The sequence below is a fragment of the Leptinotarsa decemlineata genome, unplaced genomic scaffold, assembly GCF_025532065.1.
Source record: "Leptinotarsa decemlineata unplaced genomic scaffold, Ldec_3_MD MMD2_tig00026282_RagTag_RagTag, whole genome shotgun sequence".
NCBI classification, from domain to species: Eukaryota; Metazoa; Arthropoda; class Insecta; order Coleoptera; family Chrysomelidae; genus Leptinotarsa; species Leptinotarsa decemlineata.
In genome coordinates, this window is record NW_027412668.1 from 13976227 (window position 1) to 13999277 (window position 23051).

The following is a 23051-nucleotide window of genomic DNA, read 5'->3' on the forward strand; positions in this document are numbered from 1 at the left end:
CTACTGTCTAAATTCAAATACCTGAGAAGCATTCCTAACTAAATATGGCATAATAGCGTATATTATAGTCATATAAATAATGTTCAATATTGAAATAATTCAGAAGTGTTCATCAGGTCATCAGATGACCCTTACAAGCTTGATATGTTCTAGTCTAGATATAATAGAAATGTTCCATTTGAAATTAACTATCGACCAAAAACGAGATCGAAGCCAAATATTTGTATGCTACTCTTACTCAGCTAGGTCAAAAAAATATACTTTTCAGGGAAAAAGTGTTTAGCCATCTACTTCTACATCTTCATTTGAAAAAAATAGGAAAAAAGGAAAAAAGAAAGCAATAAAGTTCAAAAAACCCTTTATATTAATGTGTATGAGTAGATCTGGCATAAAAATTACTTTCAGATACAAACTAGATGAAAACGCCCTTTCAAAATAATTACTTTCACATGAATATTGAATTGAACTAAAGAAAAAGAAATTTCGTAACAATTACATTGAGTTATACGAAAATCATTTTTTCTGTACTCATTCAAACATTCCACGTTATGGAATTGAAACTAATATAATTCATAGGGGCGCTAAACGGTATAATATATAAAGGAATTACAATATAAAATTTCACTTACATCATTCTCGAAGTTTCAGAATACGATACTTGTCAAATTACCTCATCAGCACTATTTTGGTTCGACATTAACCTGAACTATTGCCCAGAGATCTGGAATGTTCCTTGGGCCTAAGATATATAATGATCTGTAAATTCAATTGAAACAACTGAACTTCATTTCTCAATTCAGAAAGCACAAAACTAATTTCAAGATCCAATATCGATTGATTAATATAAAGAATGTAAATCTGAGGCATGTTGGCATCACATCAACACAATTCATACTTTTTTTAATTTGGTCATTGCTCCATTTTTCTTGATTCATGATATAATTTTAAGTTAGTTTCAATACGTGTTTTTTTCTGCAATCTCAACCACATTGTGATAACTTTTTGGTTATTATTGCCTTCTTCACGAAACGATGATTACTGTTTACTGCCATATTATCTTTCTTTCTTTTTCCATAATTGATTCAGCTTTGGTCGACTGCTGATTTTTATAATTAAGCTATATCTAAAAACTGTTTATTCTTCATAATTAAATTCATGTATCATTTAATTTTCTACTTGTGGATGAACACGATTATCATTATTATCATTGCCGATCTCAGCTCTACATCGCAATGTACCGTGAAATGAGGTAAATAAAGTATTTGAGGTGAATACGGAAGTCCACTCTGTCTCTTCCAAAGAATTGTTCAGTTTAGCCACGTCAGTAAATTTATCTGTTGAAGAGCAATATATTACTGAAAACTTGTGATAAGATGTTTGATATTCAAAACTTTCATAACGATCTATTATCATCAGTTTCGTTTCTTCATCTTGAATTTATAATGAAAGCTTCATGTGAATGATCTTTTTGTTTTTCAAACGATAATAAAACAATATTAAAACAAATGCAACTCGTTGTGATAATTTGAATATAATGCTTATAAAACTATGTTGTCCGCATATTGTTGAGTACATTACTCACATAATGAACTTTTGCATAATTGAAAATGTTTTTCCTAAGAGGTGGGGCAGTGCAGTTGTGAAAGTGTTACCAAAAAATATAATATACTCCCACTGAGTTTAAAGACTTACGACCGATTAGTGTTCTTCCAGCTGTATCCAAAATACTAGAGAAAGCCATAGAAGTACAACTCCTGGAGCATATTTCAGAATTCAACACTTTACCATCGGTTCAGTCTGGGTTTCGGAAGGGATTCAGTTGCACTACAGCATTGCTGCATGTTGTAGATGACATTGTTAGAGCTTCAGATAGAGGATATTGTACAGCTCTAGTACTTCTTGACTCCAGCAGAGCCTTTGACACTATAAACCACGATTTATTGATATCAATTTTACATTACGTTGGTCTGTCAACTTCAACTATCACCTTGCTTGCCAATTATCTTAATTGAAGAAGTCAAAGAGTTACGTTTGATGGAACTTTTTCATCTCCAATATATCTTCAACGCAGAGTGCCACAATGCTCTATACTTGGGCCGATCCTGTTTGCTCTTTACTCCTCCAATCTTATCAAAAATTTGAATCACTGCAAGGTGCACTTTTATGCGGATGACACCCAAATTTATTATAGTTTCCCCCCTCCAGATGTAAATGATTCTTGCATGATACTTAATAAAGACTTAGATAATTTTTATAGGGCTGCAACAGAACACTGTTTACTCCTAAGCTCTCAAAAATCAAATGTTTTATTATTTGGACCAAAGTCCAAATAATCTAATATTTTAGAGTACCTAAACATATCAATCAATGGCGTGAATATCGAGTTGGTGGAAGAAGCGAAAAATCTTGGAGTCATCCTTGACCACACTCTCAGATTTGAAAAGAACTTGAATAACATATTGATATATGGAGTTAGGCAGTATCTTCCACTCAAATTGAAATTAGTATTATGTGGAGCACTAGTTTCATCACATTTTAACTATGCTAATACTGTCTATGGACCACATTTGAGTGAGCAGTATAAACGTAAAATTCAAAAAGTACAAAACTCGTGCTTGAGACTTATTTATGGAATAAGACGTTCTCAGAGAATTTCTCATAAGCTCAAAGATGCCTATTGGTTAAATATGAATAATAAAAAAATCTTGCATGCCGCCTACCCATTCCATAAAATTATTCTTACCAGAAAGCCTGCTTATCTATATAGAAAAATTTCTTTTCGAACGGATGTTCATAACGTCAATATCAGGTTCAGGGGAACACTTACTCCAACCTTCTTTTAAAACTGAATTTTTCCGCAGGTGTTTCAGTTATCAAATATGCCATGTGATGAATGACCTTCCCCTCGAATTACGTACAGCTGGGTTCCAAAAATTCAATTATGATCTATTTAGCCATTTATTCAATACACGTCAGTGATATGATTTGAAAACTTCACATCGTTTTGCTCCTACTTTCTGTAAACTTAATTGCCGTAATGTGGACAAATTTCTTTATTTTTCTTTTGTTTTTTTATTATTTAAAGAAAATTCAATAGAGAGGTATTTTTTAGGGTTGAGTGGAAGAACAGTTCAGTTGTTGAATTTATTCAGGAACTGAACTGAACTTCGCCCTTTATTTTCAAAAATTTTCTGTTTGTGTATTTCCTCAATCTTGTTTTTTTTACATATTTTTTGAAAATAATGAAGACGATTATTGTTATTATTATTATGAATATTGAAATTATGAACATTTTATGAAATCACTAAGGACATAGACACAACCCTAAGAAAGTAGTATCTACTGGCGTAGTAGAAAAGATTGAAAACACTTATGTTGGTTTTAATTTACAGATTGCAGAGTTGAAAGATGAACAAAAACTTCCCACAAACAAACTCCCACCTATCTGGTTCAATCCAACTTTGATAAATATCCAAGAGGAACAGTTATTTGTATTTTAAAAAAATAGCAAAACACATATCAGCAATGTTCCATAGTTTTTTCTTGTAACTTTTCTCAATTCGTAATCTTGACGAGGAAACTTGCTTCGATGCAGGCTTTCATGGACGTTCAATATAAGAACAATATAGCGGAAATAATTTTGTCCATTTTATGGAGTAATGAAGTAGTAGTAGTAGTATTGAAGTGATACTAATGATGGAAGCGTATTTTCAGGGAAAAAAAAATGTTCAGCTAATACTGTACTGCCTTCATCTACCAGATTTATGTCACGTACATGGTCCTTCGAGCCGGATCATGTATGTAATTTGTCATATATCATGTTTTCATTTGAGTGAATTTGATCAAATTTGTAATTAAAACACTTTCGAAATGTTTCAATCAAATTAGTATTTCACAACAAACCTCAGTTTTTCCATCTTCTTGGTAATGACTCGAATATGAAACTGGTAAAATAATATAACTTTGTTTTATAAATTTCTCTGTCGTCGTATAATGAGTTAATCTTCAGATAATAACCCTTTGTGTTTGAAAGTCCATAAATATGGATCAGTGACAGTTTCATGTGAAATCATAAATAATTTTATATTTGGCTTCTATACACCTTCCTGAGAAATTAATTTGAATACAGAAACACGGTTTCTGTTTCAGATTCGACTGTAACAGACGGTTCAAAGAGTAATACTTAAATATTTAATTACACCCCAGTTTAGAGAGAAGTTGAATGACCCCAGACAACTTTGAACTATGTGAACTCAGTTTAAATCTCGAAAGGTATGTTGATGACTTGAAAACTAGAGCTATAAATTGGAAAAGTTTTGAGAATTTGAAGGAAATTAGTCTTCGTTACCGGATAATGAATCGAAAAATTTGTAGTTACCAACTATACTAGGGAAACTTTGTGGAAACTTATTCAACTCGAGTGAACCGTACAATTCTAATTGTACGAACACAATTCTCGAAGTTACTTTCTAACTGTAGTTTGTATTTGAAATTTCCTTTTTTTAATGTTATCACATCGTAATATTATCAACACCATGAATTCATCAAACCCCAGTGTTATCAGTAAATAATAAGTCCCATTAAGATGGGCTTATCAAATCCATGTGTTGGAATTAATTTGTAGGTCGAGTGGAAGAGCCCTGCTTCTCAACTTCTGCTGAGAAAGCACGAACTCTACCTTTTGTCAGACATGTATATTTTGTTTTTTTTTTTTCTTTTTTTTTTTCAACTCATCACATGTATATGTATATGTTCGTGATTTTCTGGCAATAAAATCGATTATTATTATTATTCCCACAATTTTTTGTGTGAAAATGGGGCAGTAGAAAGACAAAACCTTACTTGTGTTATAATCAACAAATATTGAAATTTAATTGTCACTTCACTTCCGAAATGATCTCTCCGAAATATTCTAAATCATTTTGAAATATAAAAATATTATTTTTCACATCTTCCAACTTGAGAATTCAAAAATCCTTCTGTAAGATCTACAAGAAACAGCTTTGATATGTTTTAGGTACATTATAAAAGTAATTTTTATGTTATCATATTGCTTAAGACAAATTTTTCAAAATTTCGACTTTTATGACTGATTCATATTCAAATCCAAATAGGCATTGAAGTATATTGAATTACATCTGTTATTGCACATTTGAATTTTGAGGGAAAAATAATTTTGGAGATTTACACTCCTTTCAATGATTTAACTTATATAAATAATAATTTGAACCTGGTGTAGTTTTGAAGATTACGAATCAAATCAGTCTAAATCCTTTTTTTACATTCTTTTGGTATACTGTAATCGATCCCATTCAAAATTAGCAGTTTCCATAAAAGGTTTTTGATTCTATCGGAAAGCAATATGTCGACAGAAAATCCATTAAAACTTAATTACCGAAAATCAATTAACCGAGCGAATAGGAAAACCAAAACCAATTAATGTTACACTGATTCATTGTGATAAAATATAACCTTTCATTTATACCATTCAGAAAATACGGGTGCATGAGAAACCAATAATTTAATTATTTTTTGGAGCTCTTTCACAATAAGTTTTTCTTTATATGTTGAACAAAATGTTGGTAATACTGAATACATTGTTCGTGATCAGGGTCCAATGTACTTGTGGATTTTCGGTATTACTGATCGTTGTTTATTTGGAGTAAGTTTCTTAATGTTTCACTAACGACTGACTTCTGAGATTATATGTATATCTCTGTAACGATATTAGTGTTTATTTGCAGAAATAAATACATGAATTGATTGGAACACTGGTCCTATTGTTCACTTTGTGCTCTGTGTCAGAACAATTTGTGTTTTGCAACGCCGCAAGGTGGCGTTGCAAAACACAAGGGCAACAACAAAAATTTGAAAATAATATTTTGTATTGGCATTTCTATGGAGTATACTGTTCATTATTTTTATAAAATTTTCTCAAAATGCTTTGTTTGCAAATATTGTAGGCAGAAATAATCTGTTAGACCGACAATCGAAGACGAAGCAGTTTTCAGGATCAATCATGTAATATATGTGAGGTGTTCTGCCTTCTAGTTTCGTCATTGAAATTACCTCTTTACGAAGTGATATTTTATCTGGTATATCCAACGAATGATGTGTTGTGAGTACACTATGATGTATTATGTTGTGAAGCACTGCAGTTTGATTTCTATAATCCATTTTCGTAATGAGCATTTTAAATTCAGTTCTAAGGAACTGGATTGAACGAATATCTGTATGTTTGTGATTGTGCTTGTTTTTGACAACAATCAATGTTTTTCTTGAGCTTGACGTTCAAAATTATCGAACCCAGATGTCTTCGACTGCGTGTTCCTCTCGAATAACAAAAATAAACTAGCACGTTGACGTACAGATCAAATCTAAAAAGAAGAAAGGACTCCACAAGAACTTTTATAGTATACTAGTCTCGCTGTGAAATCAGCTGAAACTTCAGAATATTAAGGATATCAATGATTTGATTCCAAGGCCGCGAGGTTGACAGATTGACAAAATTGTCCATACAATGACACTGGTATTTTCAAATTAGAAAAAATAAATAGAATGTGTTTTTCCGTTAACCAGCTGTTGCACCCCTACGAACGACCACCCTCAGAAGTGCGAGCTAAGGACTAACGAAGTCTTACCTTTCAACGTGTGGTTCCTAAGAGAACCAACAGATTACAAATCATCTTTGTTGTCTTTGAAAACTGTTGAACACTTTGTATTTTCTTTCCAAATTTGAATTCAATTCATCGGGCTTGTTGGGAATCGATCGCGGAAGTAGAGAAATTCGGTTTCATTTCTTATTGACCTTCTTTGGGTATTTGTACCTTCCACAGTCTGAAAAATATGAAAATTGTAATGAAGAACTTTATACACGTGTAGAAAAATCAAACTTAATAGTTAAAATTAGGTTAGCTTAGGTCCAAAGTGAGTGGGTCTATTCAAGCCGATTAGTTCATATGATGAGTGGTCTCTCAGGTCAGATGGTAAGAGTACGGCTCTGCCGAACTTGATTCGGTCCCCAGCGGGGCAGGCACAAAGTATATGCTCTGTTGTTTCATTATTTTCCAAGAAGAGGCGACAAAACTGTCTTACGACAGTCCGAGTCTCTGCATATGATGATTCAAATGACAGTGACCTTTAATAAGTCCTGTTAGGCATCGTCATTCATCCGTACTGTAATAAGGCATGTTAGACATCTTAGTTCATCCCTACTGTAGTCCAACTGTTTGATATCGAAGGGTGAATAAACGCTTTGGAGTGAGCCAATCCTGGAAGATTCTGCCAGTAATTCATAAATCTTCTTGCCATCCAGGTGTTCAATCTTCCTTTGGCGAAGCCTAAAGCGGTGCCAATGACGGGTTCTGGTCCGATGAAGCTGCTTGCAGCACTTTCCTTTGAAAGGGAGTCAGCAGCCTCATTGCCTTCCAGGCCAGTATGGCCACGAATCCAGACCAGAGACAATCTGTTGAGTCTTCCTATTGAGGAGAGTGGTTTTTGGCACTTTGCTACCAATTTAGACGATATATGTTTCCTTGCCGACGTTTCGAATTTAATTAATTTCTTCGTCAGGGCTCGAAAAGAAGTTTTTTCGTGTTGATAATATTACTATTTCAAAAACCATCAGACACATCAGATACATATTCAAAAAAAAATATTGCCACAACCAAATTACCGAGACAACACAAAACGACATGAAACAAACGAAACGTTTGTTTCACGTCTTTTTTTAATTTTTTATAAATATGTATCTAATGTGTCTAATGGTTTTTAAAATAGTGATATTATCAACACGAAAAAACTACTTTTCGGGCCCTGAAAAAGAATTCAATTAAATTCGAAATGTTGGCAAGGAAACAATTGTTTTTTTTAAGAAAAAATTGATTCTGTTACCCAAGCAACCTTTTTTAAGAAAATTTTTTGGATCATTAAACTAGTTAACTTAGACGTTATATTTTACTCCGATTGAAAAAAATCTCTTTTGACATCTGTCGAGGAAGTTGAGGAATAAAAAGAATCAGCAAAGTAAAAACTGCGTATGAACCTAAATTTTGTCAATTTCTGAAGACGGAGGCAGATTTCAGCCTCCTAAACGTTACCATGAATATTCTATAATTTCTTAGCTATTCTATTGACAGGCAAAATCATCAAATATGGAACGTAACTAATAAATGGAACATGTTTCTTTATGAGAAATACTTTGGGTTCACGCAGTACTTATCGGGGTAAACTGAAAAGTTTGTTTTTTCTACACTTGTATAAAGTTCTTCATTAAAATTTTCATATTTTTTAGATGGTGGAATATACCCAAAGAAGGTCGATAAAAACTGATTTTCCTTCACAAAAAAATGAGTTTCGTTCAATGTATCCATTATTATGTGTATTCACCCGAACAAAATAAAAATACACTCCAATGAAAATACGTCTCAATTATTCCAATTACCACCCCACCTGCGGTGAGAATTGCGAATATCCTCTCTATATTCGGATAATTCACTGGTAGATTGAATTATTTCATTTCCCTGAAGCTGCATTATTCTATATTTGTATTTTCTGAATCACGAATAACTCAAAATTCGCGCCTATTAGGTTACTAATTAAAATTAACTGGACCACTTTGGAGAGCTTTCGCCTGTCGACCCAAAAAGTTTTTGGGTCAGTTTTCTCTCTAAAGACTCCTACTGCTCATTCCCGAGATGTTTCTACAATTTCATTTGGTTTCAACTTACGACCCTGTTAGAACAAATGGAATACGAAACCGCAAATATCAAATTACACTATTAGCAGGCAGTCACAATGAAGTGAATTGAAATCAGTTTTTGCACGACACAACTTCTTATTCTCTAATGGGGTGTCTTTCTTTGTCTTATATTCGTTAACATTTTGCTGATATATACAGAGTGGAAACCTAAAATGGAAAAAAATTATCTCCGTATAATTTAATTATTATCATGGATAGCGATATTAATTTGCATCAGGTAAGGAGTGAATATATTCATAACAGTTAGTATTATTTGAAATAATAATACTTACCCACTAATACTGCTAACATTTTCGAAAGCCAATGAGGTTGCATTTTCAATATTGGCACTGCCAATGGAAAGGGTTGGTTAGTTAGCGTGCGTGATTCGTTGTACTTATTCAATCGACCGCAATGTAATCTCCAAACATTTGTTATGGAATCAAATATCGTTCATAATACCGCTACACAATATACCTAATATATGAAACAGTGAAGATTTGGTGGCATTTACATCCTCAAAGGTGTACTACGAAGTTTCGGAATATAAAACTGTTACATTACCCTATCAGCACCATTCTGGAAATGGTACTGATAGTGGTAATAAAAAAGATCCTGGTCCAAAATAAAGAAGCACAAATTTCAATCATAACGTAAGGACTTCATGTCACGGACAACTATGACTATGACATAAAGCATTCAATAGTTCAGTCATCTCTAGGTAGCAACTTCCATAATATGGTTTTAGTAACAGAGGACATTGACGTTTTAGTGGTATTAATGACAAATTCAGTACCTGATGGTGTTCGCGAACCATCCAGCGAAAGGAATTCGAACTTCTGACGACTTTACAGGCTCCATTCAGTACCATTCTGTCATGTAGACACTCCAAACGTGAAAGTCCACGGCCTTCCTTTTGTCGGGTGAATTACAACCGTGGAACGGACGATTTGGGATGCAAACTCCTATGGAGATGCATAATTTTTAGGGTCTTTACGTCGAGTTGATACAGCTCCTCCAGAGTCCACTTCACTACTCCAAACGAGTAGAGTAAGATTGGAACGGCAAGCATATTTGTTGCAGCAACTTTGTTCTTCCCCGACAGTTCCGATGACCAGATCTGTCGAAGTTTGAGCTGATACTTGCCACGGAGAGCGTTTTTCACTGCTGTTACCTCTTGTAAGTGACGTTGTTCCACCCTGAGGTAAGTATACGTCTCTCCGGCATCCAGATGGTGTAGGATGCTTCCATCTACGAGGTGCACATCCTCTCCGTAGGAGATAGTTTTTCACTGCTGTTACCTCTTGTAAGTGGCGTTGTTCCACCCCGAGGTCAATATACTTCTCTCCGGCATCCAGATGGTGTAGGATGCTTCCATCTACGAGCTGGACATCCTCTCCGTAGTCCTCGCATCGTCCTCTTTTGAGATGAACCATTGCACATTTGTCTATCCCGAATTTCATACCGATAGCATACGTGTACTCTTCCACCACCCTCAAGGACTGATGGAGATCCTTCTCTCCAGAGGCATAAAGTTTAAGATCATCCATATAAAACAGATGGGTGACCTTGTGCCTCCAGTTTCCGGGGTGCCACAGTTATACCCTCGAGTATTTCTGAGCGCAACGGATAATGGCAATAGTGAGATGCAGAATAGAAGGGGACTGAGGGAATCACCCTGAAATACACCCCTTCTGAAAGTGACCCACCTGTTTGGACTCTTGCTTGACCAGATGTTATGGATAAGCGAGTTGGTGAAAGTGGTATCAGCTCATTGCTCATCTTGTATCAAATGCCTTACGGTAATCGATCCAGGCCATGGAGAGGTTACGCTTAGCGACTCCTCTCTTCGACCCTCTCTGCTCATATATCCGTTCGAACACTCGGTCAACTGCGGTGAGTATCCGTGTGTATAAGATGCTCGTAAACAACTTATAACACGAATTCAAGCATGTTATCGGTCTTTAATTCTTAGGAGTCGACAAATCTCCGCTTTTGGGGATAAGAACGGTCCGTCCCTCGGCAAACCAATCCGGAATCGGCTGCTCTCCATCCAGCAAATGAGTTGGAAACTATGGCCAGATGACGGTGGGTACTTAGTAGTTTTTTCCACCAATAAGTGTTCAGCCCATCTGGGCCTGGAGCAACAAAGTTTTTGGGACCAACAAGGGCCCTTCGAACGTCATCCGAGGTTATCGGGTTGCGCAGTTCATTGAGCTCGGGCTGTCGAAGCTCTCTGTTGAAAGCGTCGAACTGCGCTAGGGCTGGAGTGTCTAAGTTGAGTGGCTGCGGGTGTTCATAGATATTCTTCCGGAAGGATTCCACCTGATCAGCGGTCGGCGAATTATTCACAACACGTGGATATTATTATTATTCACCGTAGTGTGCGCTGGTCAGGCCCTATCCCCCAAAGCCCCGATACATTCGGGAGGGCGCGCCAGCATAATCAACCAATGACCACTCCCCACACCGTGGGGTAAGTGATCATTGGGTCCGAGAATCATGTGCCCTGAGCAAACGCAGTGAGCCAAGAATGACAGCCTTCTGCATCTGTGCGGCTAAGATTTCTGCCTTAGTGCGGCAAGCCGGTATGATTTTGAGATTCGAGAGTAGAGAAGACATCATTCCACCAAGGACTCCAATAATCAGAACGACCATCTTGACAGAGTGATCTGGATAGAGTCTGCGGAGTTCGAAGAGAAAATCTCGATATTTTATCCGTTTTTCCTCCTCTTTTCTGACGATATTCGTCTCGCCAGGAGCTGAAAACTCCACGACAAATATCGTTTTGGTCTGGTGGTCGAGAAGAACTACATCAGGCTTATTAGCTTGTATGAGCCTGAGGGTGGGGAACGAATAGTTCCAATATTATTATTTTTTTTTTTTTTTTTTTTTTTTCACCGTAGTGTGCGCTGGTCAGGCCCTATCCCCCGAAGCCCCGATACATTCGGGAGGGCGCGCCAGCATAATCAACCAATGACCACTCCCCACACCGTGGGGTAAGTGATCATTGGGTCCGAGAATCATGTGCCCTGAGCAAACGCAGTGAGCCAAGAATGACAGCCTTCTGCATCTGTGCGGCTAAGATTTCTGCCTTAATGCGGCAAGCCGGTATGATTTTGAGATTCGAGAGTAGAGAAGACATCATTCCACCAAGGACTCCAACAATCAGAACGACCATCTTGACAGAGTGATCTGGATAGAGTCTGCGGAGTTCGAAGAGAAAATCTCGATATTTTATCCGTTTTTCCTCCTCTTTTCTGACGATATTCGTCTCGCCAGGAGCTGAAAACTCCACGACAAATATCGTCTTGATCTGGTGGTCGAGAAGAACTACATCAGGCTTATTAGCTTGTATGAGCCTGAGGGTGGGGAACGAATAGTTCCAATAAATTCGGCACTTCTCGTTCCCCACAACGGATTCAATATCCCCCGGAGCGTAGGGCAACACCGGTGTCTCGTCAATACCGTAGGAGTGCCGTAGATGATAATATAGCACCCTTAGGGCCGCGTTATGTCTATGGATATAGGCCGAGACCGCATATGCTGGACATGCTGATAGCAAGTGCATTAGGGTCTCGGGCGCCTCGCGGCAGGCCCTGCACCTTGTGTCAGGAACCTCTATACCCATCACGCGACTGCGGTAGACTAAGGTGTTAAAGACACCATCCTGGCAAGCCATGATGAACCCCTCAGTTTCCGACTTCAGCCCACTCGACCTGAGAAAAGCGAACGTCAGGCGCTTTGATAAGCCAAGGTCTTCAATATTATTGAAGAAGACCCCATGCATTGGCTTATCCCTGTGTCTCCGCAGAAGTAAGGTGATCTCTGCGGCTTTTATCTGAGCTTTTTGCTGAACGGGTTCCAACTCGGTGACAGAGTTGTAGTCACCTCGTTCAGAGTCGAAAACTATACCGAGTTCATCAGCTGCTCGAGCAGCTGCCCTAAAGAGAAATGCTCCAATTCCTGCTCTCTCATGGTCACGGACCATGCAGAGAAGGGGATCCGAACTCCTGACGACTTTACAGGCTGTATCCAGTACCATTCTGTCATGTAGACACTCCAAACTCAAAAGTCCACGACCTCCCTGTTGTCGGGGGAAGTACAACCGTGGAACGGACGATTTGGGATGCAAACTCCTATAGAGATGCATCATTTTTCGGGTCCTTACGTCGAGTTGATACAGCTCCTCCCGAGTCCACTTCACTACTCCAAACGAGTAGAGTAAGATTGGAACGGCAAGCATATTTGTTGCAGCAACTTTGTTCTTCCCCGACAGCTCCGATGACCAGATCTGTCGAAGTTTGTGCTGATACTTGCCGCGGAGAGAGTTTTTCACTGCGGTTACCTCTTGTGAGTGGCGTTGTTCCACTTCGAGGTAAGTATACGTCTCTCCGGCATCCAGATGGTGTAGGATGCTTCCATCTACGAGCTGCACATCCTCTCCGTAGTCCCCGCATCGTCCTCTTTTGAGATGAACCATTGCACATTTGTCTATCCCGAATTTCATACCGATAGCATGCGTGTACTCTTCCACCACCCTCAAGGACTGATGGAGATCCTTCTCTCCAGAGGCATAAAGTTTAAGATCATCCATATAAAACAGATGGGTGACCTTGTGCCTCCGGTTCCGGGGGTGCCACAGTTATACCCTCGAGTGTTTCTGAGCGCAACGGATAATGGCAATAGTGAGATGCAGAATAGAAGTGGACTGAGGGAATCATTATTATTATTATTATTATTATTATTATTATTATTATTATTATTATTATTATTATTATTAATAAATACATTGTTTGAAATGGTTGATCCATTCTGAAAGCACTTCATCTCGAATTCAAAGGGAAAGTGTGTTATCGTTTCAATAAACTTCAAGTTTCCTTTCATCAAAATCATCCAAGGCACCCGTCCACTATTCCACATGGGCCGTTCGTGTTGGTGTTTATTTCCACTCACACCAATGACTTCACGGTGTGTCTTCTCACCACTGGAGCAAGACAAAGTGCTAATTGTGGAACAGACACCCAATAATTTTCTCTGATTAGCTTTGTTTGTAGTTCAGCTTACAAAGTGGGAGTTTGGATTGTTCAAGTGGAACAGTGTCCTTCTGAAGAATGGTGTCTCGTAACTGTGAACATGATTTACATAGTGGCAGATAGCAGGTTTTCGTTCAAGGGTGTTAATTTCCATATTGAAAAATCACGGTTTCAGAATGTTATTCTGATACATTCACAATTTCTTAAGGAATATTTTTTTAGTAACCGTCTAGCATGTAAGTACCTACTTCCTGGACGCTTTTTTTTAAGAGAGTATAATTTTTAAGGTACGAAAACGTTTATGATTTGTTCTCGAAATGGATGGATATAAACAAATCCTATCACAGAGAATATAATTTTGGCTTATTTTGCGCAAAACTCTGAAACTGTCATATTCTCTATCTTGTGGAGCATGTATGTTATGTTAAAAAGTACCATGTTAATGATTAAACATGTAAACATGCCCACTTTCTCAAAGGTTATTGCATTTCTCAAAAGAAAGGAAGTCTTCATCAGCGAGCAGATCAACAAATCCATTAGGAAACGAATAATACATGTATTAACTTAATTTTCTTTATTATCGGTTAGCAACAATTATTGCATGTAGACGGAAAGAACTAACAAAAATGTCAATGGATCTAATAAATGACAAGGAAGACATATTGCTTTTGATAACAGATTCCAAAACATATATTGGGACATTTTCTGTTGTAATTGGCCCAGAAAACCTGCTGTTGTTGTAAATTATTAATCTTCATAGCCGTCCCATACTCCACCTAACACATGTTTAACAAATGTTTGATTCAGCCTTTTGGTATCCACAGTTTTGGGAATGTCGGATTGAGAATAGTAGAATTTTTAAATTTACCCAATCCTAAAAATCACACAGGCCATAGCATTCGTCGAACGCCAGTAACGATATTTGCTGATAATGGTGAAAACATTACAAATTCGAAGAGACACGGAGGCTGGAAGTCTTCCAATGTAGTTCAAGGATATACTCACTATTCCACTAACAAGCAAAATAAAAATTGACAAGACCATTCATATTATCAGATGAAAACAATCAATGTAAAACGGAAACTTCACCTCCTTGATCTGACTTCATCAAAAGGCATTTAAATACACACCAAGCATTTCAAACAAATTAAATCCCTTCAGTATTAGCAATGGCTTGAATTTTGATATAAATAGTAATATAAATAAGAAATATGTTTCTTTTTTTTAAGGAAAAAACACAAGCACTACCAAAAAATCCTTAAGGTGCTCTCAGAGCGGTGTCTGTGCAATAGTAGCGATTCACATTGGATTTGAACCGCTGGAGATTAAATCCATTCGGAAAAACGTTCTCAGAAAGTTTATTCCACATCAATGCAGTTCTCCAGATAAAAAAGTACTTGAACAGTGGAGTTGAAGGTGTACTGAGTTGAACCTCAAAACGATGATCAGCCACAGTCCGTCGCATATTTCTCATATGTTCCGCTCTTGGTGGAATCAAATGTGCTATGTCACTTGAACACTTCCCGTGAAAGTATCTATAAAAGACAGACCAATCTCCAACCTTTCTTCGATGTTCCACTTTATCAAGGTTGCACGTGATGTTCGTGTCTCCAATCAGGCGGATGGCTCTCTTCTGGATGGAATCCAACAACTTCAAGGTATGTTTGGGGGCAGAGCTCCATACATGAGAACAATACTCCAAAGAAGGTCTGATCTGAGCTTTATAAAGCATCGAAAGTTGCTGAGATGTGTACAGTTTTCTGGTTTGAAACAGTGTTCCAAGCTTTTGAAAAGCAGCCTTCGCAATTTCAGCGACATGATTGTGCCAAGAAAAATTGGTGTCCATTTTAACCCCCAACAAACTTATCGAAGCAGAAAGCGGCATTGTGTGACCTGGCATTATTATATCCGGATCGGAGACATTTATCTTCTTGTAGAAAACCGATGCCTGGGTTTTTGTGACATTTAATTAAACCTGGTTACTTTCACCCCAATTCGAAATCACTTCTAGATCCTCTCATTAAGATATGCAACCTCCTGCTGTCTGTGAAGATGTGCCTCCGTAGCCATTATCCTGGAATCCAAATGGAATGACGAGACAAGTGTGCTGTCATCAGCAAAGCAATATATTGGATGTTGGTGTCTTTCAATGAATCGTTGATGTACGATAAAAATATGGTTGGAGACAATATGGATCACTGGGAACACCATCGTTGATGGTGAAAGTATTCGAGAGATATCCATCGATGGCCACTTGCAGGGAACGTTCTTTCATGAAGCTGAACAGCCATACACAAAAATGATCCGACAAGCCACAGCTTCGAAGTTTGGCCAGCAAACCCTCATGCCACTCACGGTCAAAGGCCTTAGAAATATCAAGCGCTACAGTTCTTGATTCTCCATGTTTCCATGATTGAGTTATTCCAAATATGGGTGACACACAATAGAAGGTCGCCTGTTGATCTTTGTTTCCAAAAGCCATATTGATGATCGCTCAAGATGTTAAAGCCTTCTAAACATTTGAGTATATTCGACGGTTTGTAAATTTTGTTCCTCAAACAAATATAATGCAGAAATGGGTCTCATTGATTTGTTAGTCTACACAGTTGCTGGAAAATAGTGTAAGCACCACGTCAGAAAACAGGTTTTTTTTGGATTCCCAGACTTTCAGAACTCGACTAAGGCTCGTCCTAGAATTTTGTCTACTCATCGAAAAAAATAATATTTTCAGGGTGTATCATGGTAGAGCATAGAAAATATCACTTGCTCTTCATCAATTCTTTCAAATGTATTCAGTATTTTCCACATTGGTTACTTCATTCGTGTTAATTATAAATTTTGTTTTTTTTTCAGTTTGAATTCTGATGGACTCTCACCTTTAGATGTTGCTGTTTTAAGCAATAATAGGCCGTTAGTGAAAATGCTTGTTAGTTTTGGAGCTAGGGAAGGCAATCAATGTAAGTATCTCTATACTAATTGTAAATGATATAATGGTTGAAATATAGTCACATCGATATAATAACTTCGTTTCATAGATCCATTCGTTATATTGGTTAGGCATACTTGTAAAATCTACATATGCCAGGTAAACAAATATATTCAATCTACTAAAAATGATATTCGAACTAATGTTTAAAGTATCGATTCTACCAGTAAATTGGTTGGTACTAATTATCAAACATCTCTGAGGACAAATTCAGCTCAAATGAGGTAATCCTAGTTTCACCCTAGGTGCATTCTTGGATTTTTTGAAAATTCCACATGTAGAAATTTCAATACTTTCATAAACATTATAACTTCTCTGTTCTTCATCAGCACATTGATATAGCATACTGATTCACTTAGTTCTACGCGATTTACTTCGCTCTACTCGTGTGTTGTGATCAACGATTATGGACATACAGGATTGCTTACTTTTGCGATTTTGTTAGACACGTCACGTGGTCTCGTGACGTAACAGTGGTGACTGGATTGATTCGGTACTGCACTTCTAAATTAAAATGAACAAATTTCAGGTAAATCCCTTAGTAAAATATTATTTTTAAATAGGATTGAATACTTAATATAAATGGATCAATCCTAAGTAAACATTTTTCTTTTGTGGATGATAGGGCGAGCTATTTGGCTTTTTTTAAAAGGAAGAGGTTTCATCAGTTTTTTATTATTTTCTTGAAAACTGTAACTCTTACAAAAATTTTGTAATGAACTTTGTTCATTACATCCGTGTTCATCCGTTGTGTATGGCCTCAAGCCATTGTATGGCGAAACACGTGTTGCGTTTTTGTAAAACAATTTAGTGAAAATCTCACAATAAAGTGTTTTTGGAATACGTTAGTTATGGATTTTCATCAAGTATCGGCCGATTCCATCATATATCGGTCTAGTTCTTGTTTTCCGTGGGGCCAGATGATGAATATGTCGTCTACATATCTTTTCCACAGGGTTGGTTTGAGGCGAGCGTTGTTGAGTGCTTCTTTCTCGAAGTGCATCATGAACAGGTTTGCGATCACGGGCGATAGGGAGAAACCCATCGGAGCTCCCTCTACCTGTTTATAGATCTGGTTGTCAAATATGAAATAGGTGTTTTTAAGGCAGTGCTCTGCTAGATCCGTGACATGTTGCGGAAAGCTATGATCAGTTCTAATGGTGGCTAGGGCTTCGTTTATGGGTATACTCGGGTAGAGGGATTTTATGTCTAGGCTGGCAAGGATGTCGGTGTCGTTTAGTTTGATGTTTTTAATGATGTCCACCAAGTGCTCTGAGTTTCTCACATAAGATTCTGCCAGCTCCGTCTTTGGTTGCATGATTTTGGATAAGTATTTCTCTAGATTTTGTGTCGGTGAGTTGATGGCACTCACTATTGGTCTTAGTGGAACGTCCGTCTTGTGACTTTTTGGAAGGCCATACAACTTCGGGCATTTGCTGGACTTTTCTCGAGGTATGGTTTTCTGCTCGATTTCCCGACCTAGCTTGAAAGACTGGATTTTAGCCTTTGTGGTTTTCTCTAAATATGTCGTCGGGTCTCTGGCTGATGGTTTATAAGAACCGTCTTGGAGGATGTTCATCATCTTTTTCTGATAGTCCGTGGTATTCATGACTACTGTCGCGTTTGTAATCGCATATCATCCTGCGGCCATTTAGATATCGGTACGATTCCTTGCACTTTAGCTTGGGTAGGCTGGTCCACGGTGGCATGTTTTGCAAAAGCTCATGGGGGTTTTAGTTCCCGTCACCCTACTTATTTCTGCCATTAACCAGGAGTCTGGCGACCCCGTCCGTAAGGCCACATTGACTTCCTGGACAAGGCTTACAGTCTCCTGGCCGTTCCCCTATCCGCTACCTGGGGGCGCGCCCGATAGGTAGCCCAACCCACAGGAACCTGCACTTTTATTTTTCGGATTACCGATAATCTGTTCCTCCTAGCCATCCATTTTATTGACTTCCCAAAAAGTTCGTTATTTGTGTCTACTTCTTCGTCTTCATCCAATTCCTTGCTTCCCGAAAGTATGGTAATTGAATTGTTTTTGATCAGGTCATATAATTTCTCTAAGCAGTTCCAAACCATTTCAGAGCTGACAAAATGTTTATTCAGGATTTTGATTGGAATTATTAGCTAGACGCGTGAATTGTCTCTTGAAAGATTTTTGCCAGTTTGCCCTGGCTTTCTGAGAATTTGGTTCTAAGTTTCATGTAATCCTCCTATATCAGTTTTCTCTTGAATCAGAACCACATGTAAACTATTTGATAGTGTTTGAATTGAACCAGGTTTTTTTCCGGTGATAGGCTCTTTCAAATAGATGAATTTTTCCATCTTTTCCCAACTTCATTCTAACTTTTCTTCGTGGTTATTGTAGAGTTTCAAGGATTAGAAATGACAAAAATAGTGATGATTCCAGAATAATGTGTTCTAGAAAGATCTAAATTGAAAAAGTTATAAATGACACATGGAATAAAAATATAACGTTTGTTTGAAAGAGGTTAACAATGTTTGATGATGAATTTTACTAGTTTGGACTTCCATTGACTAATATGATTGTAATATGATTTAAAATATCTGAAAGAACAAATTAAGTTGAAATAAATAGCTAAAATATCAATAATATCGAGCAATAAAACGAATAGAATAATCAAGATAAAAGATGAAAATGGCCACAGAGTGAAAAAATGAAGATTTTAGTAAGCAAAAAATTAAAAATGAAACAATCAAAAATATATTTTGAAAAATTTGAAAAAAATCCGAACTAGTAAAATCCACATTATAAATATAAACTATAACCTCACAAGTATCTGTTTCGTGGTTTCTGAAGTTTCATGAGAGATGAGGTAAAACTAATCCCGTTATTGGAGGAGATGAGAAAACTGTCAAGAAAATAAATGATAATATCGATCTTTTCATTTTACGTATTTAAAAGAAAGATTCACTTTTTATGAATCAATAATCAGTATTTGGATTCTTTTGAACATTATTCGTCTGTTTTGTTCTCTCTATAATGTTTTACATCTGCAAAAATATAACTTTGGATAAATTTTCTCTCTATATAACTGGTCTCAGTTTTTTAAAAGTTGATTATTCAATTTTTGGACGAAAAACTACTTGGCTTCCTACTTCTTCATCATTAAATAAAAACAAAAATTTTCTGATTGATTCGGTCGTTACTTGATGAAGTAGTAGTAATTTCAAAAACTACACAGTAGCTTTCTCAAGTGATTTCTCAAGTGAATATTCAAATCACTCGAGAAAGCTACTGTGCTAGTGAAACATGTTGTGATGTGATATATTTTTCAAATAAAGTTTGTGGATATTAAATCGTGAGGTGTGGTTTTTGAAAAAACAAAAATGTAGGGAAACTTCGGAAGAAAGAAAGAAAATAACTGCAAATTGATTTTTTTTTTCAAAAAATTCCCTTCTCAATACCGTTGACTATTCGAGTTTTCCGCACTAAGTAAATACTTCAGCAAAACAAGTAAGCAATAAAAACAATAGCATGTAGGAATTAAACAGGGTTACCTACCTTGTCACAATTATAGAAATTTATTGTAGTATTTGTATTTGGATTCATTGAAACCATGAACAAATGTTCGGCAATTTTTTTCTACTTTCTCAAGAATAGTGATTTTGGAAGTTATATAAAAACAGGTGAATAGAAAACTAAAGGGAGTATGAATACCTTTTCGTTGAATTCGAAAACAGAAAAGTTGATTATTTGAACATTCAGAACGTACTTACATACAAATACATACAATCTTCCTTCACTAACTCACCATCATGGTCAAATGAGTCGAATTAGAAAATCCCTTCAATTATACGATTTATATCAACGTAAACAAAGTTAAAACTCTTGGTAATTACAATTCGAATTAAACAGTTCTAATTGGAATTTGCGGGAAAGTGCTTTTTCGAAACGGAATCCAACAATTAAAAACAAATTAGAACAACGGCAAGATAATTGAAAAGATTCACCCTGTCGCAAAGTTCACGATCAACTTAGACGGTCGACTATTTGATGAGTTGAAACTTTGATCGTTTTATCTTTATTCGCTTTCAACAATTTGGAAACGATCGAAGCTAGACGATTGACAAATCTTGTACATTTTTCATGAACACAATATCGATTTTGAATATTTATGAGTTGCATATAAAAGATTCAGGCCAACGAAAACTACCAGAGAGGTCTAAGATCAGCTAAGAACCCTAGAAAGTGTTCAGCATCACCAAGAGTATACCGAGACTCTTGTAGCTGTGAGACCGTCTACAATGGAACCACGAAAAGAAGTGTACCTACCTACAGGGGTCTGTGAACACAAAAAATTTATCAGCTCGGGCATACATACCAACTAGTACATGCACCCAAATAAAGTACTCACGTGGTATCATTGAAAAAACACAGATAGTTGACGAAACTCAAAATTGCCGTCCGAAATAGAAATTCATAAACTCAAAAACAATTTCAATCGAACAAAATAGGGAATTAACATAAGTTGAATCTGGCTACCTGTCCTAAATTGCATCAAATCATGTTATTCATTGCAAACAATAGGAAGGAAGCCACTCCCACTCCCAATGGATTGAAACCGGGACACTTTCCAATAGTTTCATAAGTCTTGTTATAGTATAACCCAAGCACTTCGTCCGTTAACTTCGATAACTACGGAACCAATAGACCAAACGTCAGGTACAAACAGAACGTAAGGAATAAAAACCTGTACAACACGGCCAACACACCCGAAAAATAACTTCGGGACAAAAAAAGGGTTCGTTTTCAGCGAATATTTCAATAACTATTGCTGATTCTCAAATTTTAAAAAAGGTCCTAGAATAGTAGAAAATTCACTGAAACAGTGTGTACTTTTCCTTGGCTATCCAGAAACTATAATTCTGTCAATCAAAACGATCTCACATTTTTCATGTCGATTTTTCTCTGTAATACAATTGTTTTTACAGTTTCGAGTACAGAAAAACTGGGATCGCATTTGAAACAATTACTGGGTGATGCTGAAATGCGCCTTCACGAACTCGGTGGACTCTTAGAAGATCCTTGTGGCGTACCACCGAATACCAGAGCTTCATTCTCCAGTATCATCGGAAATGCTTATCCAACATCATCCATGACAGGTGAAACCTTGTTATGAACTAGTATTCAGCTCAAATTGTTGTTGCCGTGTCGAAACAAACATGTCCCCCACCTTCATTCAGTTTATTTATTTTTTATTATTATTTCTCCTCAGATTCAGGATTTTCTCAGAAACATTCATGCACAAAGAACACTATCACCAAAGTCTTTCTTCGCTATTAAATTGATCAAACATTTGTTTTGTTCTTCACTTTTATCAGTGATTGTTAGTAGATATTGTAAAAAAAAGGTTGGTCAAAATGGACACGTTTTTATAATCTTGTTCACAGGAGAACCTTTTTGCACACCATTGTTGTCTGAGCTTCAATGACACATTTCCTATTCATGGTGTTGCTAAATTGTTCAACTCATACTCTTACTTCATCCCAAGATCCTCCAGGACTACTTGAAAGTTATTTTCATTGGAAATGATTTCCACCATTGAGAATATCCTCGATAAAAATTATCCAATATTCACAGACTTTCATCATGTTCATCAAAATTATGCACCATTTTCATCACATAGGAATGAAATTTGTTTCTCTAGAAAATGGCAGGACATTTCACACCTGTTCAGAGATTTAGGTTTATTCAACGTGGAGGTCAGTCGCAAGCTCCACTCTGCTACTCTATTTCATAAGATCATCAAAACACCAATTTACCTTTTAAGAAAATATCTTTCAAAACCGATATGCAGCATTTGAATTCAAAATTCCAAAATGTACTAACTAACTAACCCTTTTAGAATAAAACATACTTTTGTTTCCAATTTTTTTTCAATTGCTTCAAGAATATTATTGAAATATTAAGATACTCTTCAAATCTTCCATTTTTATAAACAGGTTGAAAATGTATTAGGATTATGACAAACTGTTGTCACAACTACTGTTCCTTATCTTAGTTGTCTGGTTCAAGGAATAATACGAGTATAATTACATGTATTCAGTTTCGTGTGATTACTGTTCCTCACGACTACTGTTAATAGTTACTAGTAGAATACCTAGTTATAGTTTTTTTGCGAAAGAATGCCTTGATCGATTATTGCAGAGATTGAATCCTGCCTTTTGTTTGTTTCTGTTTTTTGTTGGGGACCAAGAATAAAAGTCTCATCATCATTATTATTATTATCATCACTTCAAAATTCTGTGAATTGTATCACTGACA

General features: G+C 36.6%; 1 protein-coding gene across 6 annotated transcripts in view; it reads left to right on the forward strand.

Moving 5' to 3' along the window:
- wake (ankyrin repeat and fibronectin type III domain containing protein wide awake) overlaps positions 1 to 23051 on the forward strand; it is a 199830-nt gene that overhangs the window by 159270 nt on the left and 17509 nt on the right. For 5 of the 6 annotated variants that reach the window (XM_074179852.1, XM_074179849.1, XM_074179848.1 and 2 more), the window contains 2 exons: positions 16630 to 16733; positions 21719 to 21889. In XM_074179852.1, the coding sequence (XP_074035953.1) occupies positions 16630 to 16733; positions 21719 to 21889 (275 nt within the window). The remainder of the gene's footprint in view (positions 1 to 16629; positions 16734 to 21718; positions 21890 to 23051) is intronic. The other variant, XM_074179850.1, reaches the window with a different exon arrangement.